Below are 10093 nucleotides of genomic sequence, written 5' to 3'. Positions count from 1 at the left end.
TGATCATTGATAAAAATTGATGCTTAACGCAGTTAACCCTTTTTTCAGGTACCAGAGAAAAAAAAAAAAAAAAAAAAAAAATCATAGAAAGGTAGAATCAGTAAAAGGAGGCCCTTAGTGTCTTAGTAATCCTGTGACATCCACAAGAGTTAGCAATAGACTTTCAGCTTCACCCATTGCAAATAATTCAGTATCCTTTTTTTCTCCCATTTTCCTGGAGCACTCTACATCTTCTACGCTTACACATGACGGACCAAATTCCTTCATTGCACCATTACTAACTAGGAATTATATTTGATCATTACGTCATTAAGAAAGTACCTATATTTTTTCGATGCATATATTTTTCCATCGTATGTTTTTTGTTTCGCTTTTCGGAAGCATTTCGATCGCATGCATGTATTTTTATCATTAGAAAATGTCTCCGAAACTCCGAAGTATCTTCAAAACCCTTTTTCTTCCATTTTCCTGGAACATTAGTAATTTACATCCCCTACACCTACATCTGACGAATCAAAATCCCTTCATAGCATCGTTACGAAGAATTATACAACGCTGCAAAGGTAAGAAAAAGAGGATAAAGAGGAAAAAGTGAGCGAAAAGAAAATGAATAAAGAAAGTCGTAATTGTAATACCAACAGGCTCAGTCCCAGCTCCCAGCGGATTAATACTTAAATAAATACCTACCTACATAGGTACTAGGTATGTATTGTCTCTAAAAGTAAATAGGTAGGTATATAGAATAATGATAGGAACGACAGTACATATCTAACTATATAAATAACATACATACTAGACTAAAAAGAGAAAATGTATACCTGAAAACCACTAAATTCATCACTCAACATACATTGGATAACTTTGACAACGAAGCATAAAAAGCCTGGCTCACCAAAAATTTTAAAAATAAAACTAATAACACTAAAAACTTTCCCGAACAAATTTCGGGGCCCAACTTGTCCCTAATTTCAGCCGAGGTTAGGGGATAAAACCCAAATACGGCCGGGGATAATAGGGTAAAAATAATGAAACCTATATTTGCCCAGAATAGGGTAGAAGGTAGAAGGGTTATAAAACCGCCAGATTATTAGATTTTTTATTAATATTTCTTTAACTACTTTTACCAAAAGCTATAACTTTTCCATGCCTGGTTTTTTTACAGGCCTATAAATGTTTGCAAACCTTGTTTACTTTAGACAAAATGTAAAAAGGTTCGATAAAAAGGGTAGTTGAAAGTTGGAACTTTAGCAGGTGGGATGTGTTTTGAAATGTTGGAAAGTCTTTGTGATTTTGATGCTTATACCTATACCAAATGAAACAGTTTATGGGTGACTCTCTAATTCAACTAAAACTTTTGTCAATAGGCATAGCCGTTGTTCAAACAAATATAGTCCCGTAAAAGCATTAAAAGGTAACCGCAAATAAATTAACTTGGGGGTCCAAGGTTTATGAAATTTTAGCTTTTGAGCCCGAATTCCTTTGTCCCAAAAGAGAAACATTTCTGAGTCTTCAATAGATTTTGCAATCGGTCCAAATTTTCAAAATCGGGAAATGGTTGGAAATATCCGTTTTGGGATCCCCTGATGTCAAAAAAGTGATTTTTATTATCATTAGAAAATGTCTCCGAAGTATCTTCAAAACTCGTTTTCTTCCATTTTCCTGGAGCATTATTAATTTACATCCCCTACACCTACACCTGACGAATCAAAATCCCTTCATAGAGCATCGTTACGAAGAATTATACTTTTTTTGTGATCATTGGAAAATGTTTCCGAAGTATCTTCAAAATCCTTTTTCTTCCGTTTTCCAGGAGCCCTAGTTATCTACGTCCTGTACACGTACACCTCATGGCGATACACATTCCTTCTGAGTGCCATCATCCCTTCCATTAGTTTAATGGTCATCGGATTCCTGCCAGAGTCTCCTGCGTATTGGGTTTCCAAGCACCGGTTTGATGATGCCAGGAAATCCCTGATGTGGCTGCGTGGATGGATTAAAGCGGAAGATCCTGGATCAGGTAATTATTGACTTTTTTTTACTTCCATTAGTTTAATGGTCATCGGATTCCTGCCAGAGTCTCCTGCGTATTGGGTTTCCAAGCACCGGTTTGATGATGCCAGGAAATCTCTGATGTGGCTGCGTGGATGGATTAAAACGGAAGATCCTGGATCAGGTAATTAGGGACTTTTTTTTATTTCCGTGGTACCTCTCAAAGTACTTCCTCAGGAATTAGGGACTTTTGTGATTTAAATTTCCAGGAAAAAATGGCCGAATGGTCAAAAGTTTCGACATTTGAAACAACACACCTATTTATATGTATTTCCCTGGGACCTTGGAAGTTTTTCCTCAGGAATTAGGGACTTGTGGCAGTTGAATGGTCAATGTCAAATGTTGAGTTTAAGAACCTTGTAAACCATAGAATCTGGGTTCGATTTCCGGCCGGGGAGAACGTTGTCTTAAACAGATAAGGTTCGTTCTCGGAATGGATGACTTTCTCCTACCCTGTCCAACTATTCTCTTCCATTTCGGGACGATATGTTAGGGATCCCTAAAAAAAAAAAGAACCAGTCAGATCTAGCTCAGTTACTCAACGGCGAATTCTGGTCTTTTCACAGAAATAATGACCAACATCGAAGGTGAGCTGAAACAACTCATCGACATTACCAACGAAAGCAACGTCCTCTACATCAACACGAAAGTGAAGCGAGGATACCATCTGGACAACATCTCATCCGACTGTTTTGTACATAACGACGAAACCTGTCTCATTGAAGATGAAGGCAACAAACGAGCGTCCACAACGGAGAGCATCATTGTCCACACCATGAACCATGTGAAGTGTTGCACCTCCCAGGAGTACACGTATGCCATTGAAGGTATCGCGAGGGAAATGAGGTTTGATAACAACAACGTGGACAGTCTAATGAGTGGAAACACCATCAACCGGAATGTAGATGTGAAGGTCAATGGAAGAAAGCTGAGTGAGTCTTCTCGACAAGAGAATTTCAACAATGCCTTGACCGGACGCCTCACTACTGACAGGCAAGTCAGACAACGATGCTGCAGTCAAAACTTCACCACAGACGAAAACGTTGATGTCCCAACCGATGGGAACAGCACCACCGAGGAGCCAGCCTACTACATCGTCAAGGTCAAACACCCGAAGACGATCGGGAATCTCGTCCGCTATACGATGAGGAACGAAGAGATCCGACGTCCCCTCATCATGGTTCTTATCGTGATGTGCATCACGACCATCGCCTCCCTGTCCCCCATCCGACCGTTCCTGATGGAGATCATCCAGACTTATGACGACACGATCAACACAGATAACGTCCTCATCGGTACGAGCATCCTGAATATCTTGGGCTTCTTCCTGTGTGCCGTCACCATTAACAGGCTCGGCAAGCGACGGCTGGTCATCCTCTCGCTTGCCATCAACGCAGTGGTGAGCTTCACGCTGGGGTACTTTGCGTACACGCACGTCGCGCAGAGTCGCATCCCTATCTATTGTATCTATGTGAACTGTTTCCTGCAAGGGTACGGCATCCTCCAACTCCCTTGGATACTGATGAGTGAGGTCTTCCCTTTGGAGATCCGCGGTATCGCGTGCGGTCTGTGCGCGGGCTTTTCGTATCTGCTCACCTTCTTCTTCACCAAGACCTATTTGACCATGACCAGTATGTTTGGACTGGCGTTCACCATTTATTTTTACTCGGCCACGGGGGTTGTGGGCATTTTGTATATTTATTTCTTCATACCCGAGACGGAGAACAAGACGCTGCATCAAATACAGAGACATTTTCTGCGCCGGTGATTGGTATTATAGCTGTAGAGTTTGAAATGTTGAGAGAATAGTGCTTTGTACCTACAGAGTGTAAAGATTGAGCTCATTTTTGTGTGGGAGCTTTTGAATGTGACCGAAACATTCTGAGATTAAGCAATATGATTGTTTGCATTAGGATTAGCAAATAAGATTAGGATTTTAGCTTTATTCTCTACTTGTGCCCCCCTCACCTCGGACAAAACCATCATGGAGTTAGTCTGGGATTTATCTAATGTTGGAAAAATGTTCTTTTTGATGTTCATGCATGGATACAAATTATTGAGAAGGGTAGAAGTGCTTTCCCCGCCTCATACTGAAGCTACCAAGTGTAAATATCTATCTACTGAATACTCATTTACGTAACACAGGTACATAATATAACCTAATAGGTACTTAAATTTAAATACATACCAAGATTATATATTTTATTAAACACCATCGTCAAGCCGTTTGTTCATAGACATAGTTTCGAATGCATAGTTTACTAGAAAGCATTTGTAAGAACAATGCCATCGAAAGTAGATCAACAAAAAAGTGTCTCAGAAAAGAGTGTCGTCTCCAGTTTTGCTGCAAAAGGATCGGAGTTTCATTTGACACACCCTGTAGGTACACTGGGTCTGTTGACACCACCCTGAAGGTACACATTTTGACTGTCGCTACACCCTGTATACAAATGACAATCAACATCCCTTGACATCAACTAACTGATGGTATTGACAGAACGTACAAACGGAGTAGGAAAAACATGGTCGATGGTACAAATCGGTACATAATATTGAGTACATAGAAAGAATGGAGTGTATAAACAATAGTTTTGTGTCAGCCATTCCCAAACTGTGGCCCGCCAAGCTTTTATTTCTCAGAGCCATATTTGGACAGCATTAAGGAAAAAAGAAACATCCATTAGGGGAGTTTTCTTATGGATGCTATGCACAGAAGGGATTCCTTTCTGCGTAATGCTGCCCATTTAGGATGGACGCTTACATGTTACATAGGTACTTCTTGAACTGCAGCCCCCCCCGATTGAAGTTTGAACACTCCTCTGTGGCCCGCGCCATAAAAAGTTTGGGAACGGCTGGTTATGTGTTTGCTGAGAATTTTAAACGGTAAATCTATCTTGTGTGTTTTCTTGTAACAAAAGAAAATTTTTAAGTTCTTGCTATGCTTTTTAAAAATGCTGATGACGTGTTCCTATTCCTAGTTCGTACACAACCAATCAGTGAGACGTGTTTAGAAAAACACGTGGCAAGGGAACTTACATTGTATTGTATTTAATCAAAATTACGTGAGATTTATTTATTTTATTAGGATAATCTTAACTGAACTAAATGAGGTCCAAGTTTTAACTCAATTTTGCATTATTTTAATCTGTTTTTCGATTTGTATAATGAATCCTTTCATCAGTTTCTTTCAAGTTTCAATATAGGTAGGTAACGCTTTGTCCAAATTTGCTGAAATGTCGCAAAAAAATGTTCAACACACAAAGCAAAGTTCCGGCTTTCTAGACTACCCAGTATGTTTAGAGATTTTTGAATTGGTCCTTTCTCTTCCTCCTCCTCTATCCTCTTTCTGAAGAGGACTTGTCCCCTCTTCTTCCTTTTCCCCTCCTTATCCCTTCTATAGAGAGGGCTTGCCCCTTCCTCTTCTTCCCCTCTCCCTCCTATTGACAGAGCTCGCAATTCTTACTCTTCCTCTCCCTTTTTTAGTGAGTACTCAGTGGTCTAAAGTTAGTGTGGTCTAAAGTCAAGTGTAAGGCGTGTAGGGCACTAATTTCCATCTCCATGCACATTACTACATAAGTCATGCACATGCTTCTTCATAAATATTTAAAGTCATAAGTCAATATGGGTATTTGAGTAAATTTTGAGTGTATGGCCGCCATACACGCCCTACATGGACGCTACGCCACTGTGAGTACTTGTCCCATCTTCCCTTCCCATATCTCCCTTCTCTAAAGCCGAATTTCCATCCCTCCCTCTTCTTTTCCCTCCAAAAGAGGGCTTGTCCTACTCCTCCTCCTCCTCTAAATAGCATATCTCAAACTGACCGCGTTCCCTAGGGAGCGTCTGTGAATGTGTTTGTCCAATCCATTGTGTGCGAAATGTTGTCCATATCAATACCAAGAGCTCTTGTAACTATTCAGTATTGACGAGTGATCCTCTTTTTCCAAGAGGACAATATAGGTAGTTGACAAAATAACAGGAGTCTCATTAGATTTGATTCCAAGTGGGATTACACAGTAACTTACCTATTTGAATATGTCACAAAAGATCTAACCAGGTCGCAGTGACCAAGGGCGTTTATTAAAGCCGATGGCCCTACCTGTACCAATAGGTACCTATTTGAATAGATTTCAAGTGGGATTTCTATTTCTGTCTGTTTAGAATAGAATGTTGGGATGAGACTGAAAAGTCCCTTTATTTCAGATACCTATCTAATATATCTCTTTTTTCAGAATCTATTGAAGACTCAGTAATGTTTCTCTTTTGGGACAAAGGAAATCGGGCCCAAAAGCTAAATAAAATTTTGATAAACCTTGGGGGTCCGAGTTAATTTGTTTGCGGTTACCTTTTAATGCTTTTACGGAACAAAAGCTCTCGGATTTCTGGCAATGCCTATTGACAAAAGTTTTAGTTGAATTAGAAAGTCACCCATAATCTGTTTCATTTGGTAGGTATAAGCATCAAAATCACAAAGACTTTTCAACCTTTCAAAACACATCCCACCTGCTAAAGTTCCAACTTTCAACTACCCTTTTTATCGAACCTTTTTACATTTTGTCTAAAGTAAACAAGGTTTGCAAACATTTATAGGCCTGTAAAAAAACCAGGCATGGAAAAGTTATAGCTTTTGGTAAAAGTAGTTAAAGAAATATTAATAAAAAATCTAATAATCTGGCGGTTTTATAACCCTTCTACCTTCTACCCTATTCTGGGCAAATATAGGTTTCATTATTTTTACCCTATTATCCCCGGCCGTATTTGGGTTTTATCCCCTAACCTCGGCTGAAATTAGGGACAAGTTGGGCCCCGAAATTTGTTCGGGAAAGTTTTTAGTGTTATTAGTTTTATTTTTAAAATTTTTGGTGAGCCAGGCTTTTTATGCTTCGTTGTCAAAGTTATCCAATGTATGTTGAGTGATGAATTTAGTGGTTTTCAGGTATACATTTTCTCTTTTTAGTCTAGTATGTATGTTATTTATATAGTTAGATATGTACTGTCGTTCCTATCATTATTCTATATACCTACCTATTTACTTTTAGAGACAATACATACCTAGTACCTATGTAGGTAGGTATTTATTTAAGTATTAATCCGCTGGGAGCTGGGACTGAGCCTGTTGGTATTACAATTACGACTTTCTTTATTCATTTTCTTTTCGCTCACTTTTTCCTCTTTATCCTCTTTTTCTTACCTTTGCAGCGTTTTGCTTCAATTTTATTTGTCCCTCTGTGTTTCGTTTATTCCTTCAATCTTTTAGCTTTTACAACGTAATAATGAAAACTGTTGCAAGGATGGGCGTATTGTTGGAATCCACCCCTGGGCCGTTTAGCCTGCGACCAGCCCTGGTCTCCGAAGCTTGGGGGAAACAAATGAATTATCTATTCAAACTTGTACGAAAGTTCCGCATGGAACAAAAGTTATTCCACAAACCCGCATTCGAAAAGAGAAAAGGTATTGGTAATGATTTCATAAGATTTCGCATTTCCACTCGACTTCGTTCGTTAAAAGTTTTGCAGCTCGGAATGTCAATAGGGAGGAGAAGGAGGAGGAGAACGATGGAAGTGCTGTGTTGATACCGTTTAGTTTCAGCTTATTGTTATTTTATTTTCAACTTATTTTTACTCTTGACTTGTGACTCAACACTTTCAACTGTTTAACTTGTTCGGCATTTTCAGGCATCAAAGGCTAATCCATTTCATGAGTCATGAGACATAATGATCAAGGATGAGCAGTTTGATCAAGCTACAAATCAATACAAACACAATGATTATTCATTGATCATTGATAAACATATGCTTAACGCAGTTAACACTTAATGCAGGTACCAGAAAAAAAAAAAAAATCATAGAAAGGTAGAATCAGTAAAAGGAGGCCCTTAGTGTCTTAGTAATCCTGTGGCATCCACAAGAGTTTTCAATAGACTTTCAGCTTCACCCATTGCAAATAATTCAATATCCTTTTTTCTCCCATTTTCCTGGAGCACTCTACCATCTTCTACGCTTACACATGACGGACCAAATTCCTTCATTGCACCATTACTAACTAGGAATTATATTTGATCATTGCGTCATTAAGAAAGTATATTTTTTCGATGCATATATTTTTCCATTGTAGGTATGTTTTTTGTTTCGCTTTTCGGAAGCATTTCGATCGCATGCATGTAGAATGGGGTTTATTTTGTGTGTATTTCTCTCTCTCTCTCTCTCTCCCTCGTTCTCTTTTGTGTACGGAAAAAAATTCAGCCTCATTTCCGAAATTGAATTTTTATTTCGGCTGATGAAATTCAATAGAAAAAAAACTCAAAGCAAAACCCCCAAAGGAAGGATGATAAGCGAGAAGAGGAGGAGGAGAAGAAGAATACGAAAAAGAGGGAGACAAGAGAAAGAGAGAAAAAAGACGAGGAAGAAGAAGCAGGAAAGGAATTGAATTGAATTGAATATTATTCCATTTATTTTTAAGGAGAAGAAGAAGAAGAAGAAGAAGGAGGAGGAGGAGAAGAAGAAGGAGAAGAAGGAGGAGAAGAAGAAGGAGAAGGAGAGGAAGAAGAAGGAGGAGGAGAAGAAGAAGGAGAAGAAGAGGAAGAAGAACAGGGAGAAGAATAAGAAGAAGGAGAAGAAGAAGAATGAGAAGAAGGAGAAGAAGAAGAAGAAGGAGAAGAAGAAGAAGAATGAGAAGAAGGAGAAGAAGAAGAAGAATGAGAAGAAGGAGAAGAAGAAGAAGAAGGAGAAGGAGAAGAAAAAGAAGAAGAAGAAGGAGAAGAAGAAAAAAAAAGAGGAGTCGAGGGAGAGTAACCGAAAACAGTTCTCATTGTATTTAAGAACACAGAAGAAGAAAGAGAGAGGTAGGGACGAGAAGAGAAGAGAGGGAAATGGGATTTTTTTTTTTTTCGTGGGTAAACGAAAAAAGAAAGTAGGTATCATTTGAGGATTTTTAAAAGTTAATAAAAACTTTTCATTCCACAGGAGGGAAAAGGGAACAAACGAAATATACCCCAAAAAAAAGAAGAAGAAGAAAAAGAAAAAAAAAAGAAGAAGAAGAAAAAAAAGGAGCTGAAATAAGTACGGATGATCCTCTTGGGTGCTTGAACTAAGGAAACTTTGCACTTTTGCAATTTGTCAGGAAACTCTGCAGCTCTACAATTGTCCTCAAGAGGCCAGAGAGAAAGATAGATAGAGAGAGAGAGAGAGAGAGAGAGAGAGAGAGAGAGAGAGAGAGAGAGAGAGAGAGTTTAATCTTCGAATTTCCTGCCACTAATTTTGGCACGTGAAGAGATCAGGGGTTTGAACTACTGAACAGGGCCGTCCTTAGAGGGGGGCCCTTGAATTCCATTTGTTCTTAGAGGGGTCCATTCGGCCTTTTTTGCCCCAGGCCCAGGCAACTAAAGGGGGCCTAAAAAGGGACAGAAAGATACGAGCACCTACGGTTTGTACGAAGAAGAAAAAGGAGTAGGGGAGAAGAAGAAGAAGGAGAAAACCCGCCACCGACGACAACAGGGTTATCAAATATGTACTACATCATCGAATCTTCCAAAAGACCCTTACAAATCTTCACAAAATAACCGGACAGTCACCTGTCCAGACACTAACCACGCTCGTTGTTACTTAACTTCAACAAGCAGTCCCTCTTCAAAAATTCTGCCCCCTCAAGAGTCGAAGAGGTGGCCGGTCGCTTTTTACTTTCTAAAAAAAAGAGAGAAAACACATTCAAATTGTAATTTTACTTTTCGAAAAAATTTTCTCCTCCCATTCAAAATCTGCTTTTTTTCGGCTACATGGATTCTGTCTAAAGATAAGCCTAATATTTCTTTATCTTCTTCTTCTTCTTCTCCTCCTCCTCCTCCTTCTTCCTTTTTCTTCTCCTTCTCTTTTTTATCTCCCCTTCTTTCATCTTATTTTCTGTTTTTAAATCCTTGAAATTAGTTTTCTTTTCCGTTTTGTGGGCTTTCGGTTTTCTTAACTTTCTTTTTTTTCGAGCTTTCTTTTCTTTTTGAATTCAAATAAAGTAATTTGATGGAAAGCAGGTCTCATATTTCCACCGACGCGGA

General features: G+C 39.0%; 1 protein-coding gene across 2 annotated transcripts in view; it reads left to right on the top strand.

Moving 5' to 3' along the window:
• Positions 1-4240, top strand: part of LOC103514119 (facilitated trehalose transporter Tret1-2 homolog) — a 23008-nt gene extending 18768 nt beyond the window's left edge. The window contains exons 2-4 of one of the 2 annotated variants that reach the window (XM_017446095.2): positions 1811-1899; positions 2056-2173; positions 2616-4240. In XM_017446095.2, the coding sequence (XP_017301584.1) occupies positions 1811-1899; positions 2056-2173; positions 2616-3817 (1409 nt within the window). In that variant the 3' untranslated portion in view covers positions 3818-4240. Of the gene's footprint in view, positions 1-1810; positions 2018-2055; positions 2174-2615 lie in introns of both variants that reach the window. The other variant, XM_008478982.3, reaches the window with a different exon arrangement.
• The last annotated feature ends 5853 nt before the right edge of the window (positions 4241-10093 follow it).

Source organism: Diaphorina citri, unplaced genomic scaffold (assembly GCF_000475195.1).
Source record: "Diaphorina citri unplaced genomic scaffold, Diaci psyllid genome assembly version 1.1 scaffold1085, whole genome shotgun sequence".
NCBI classification, from domain to species: Eukaryota; Metazoa; Arthropoda; class Insecta; order Hemiptera; family Psyllidae; genus Diaphorina; species Diaphorina citri.
Note: the sequence above shows the minus strand (reverse complement) of the source record. Positions and strands in the feature narration are given on the sequence as shown.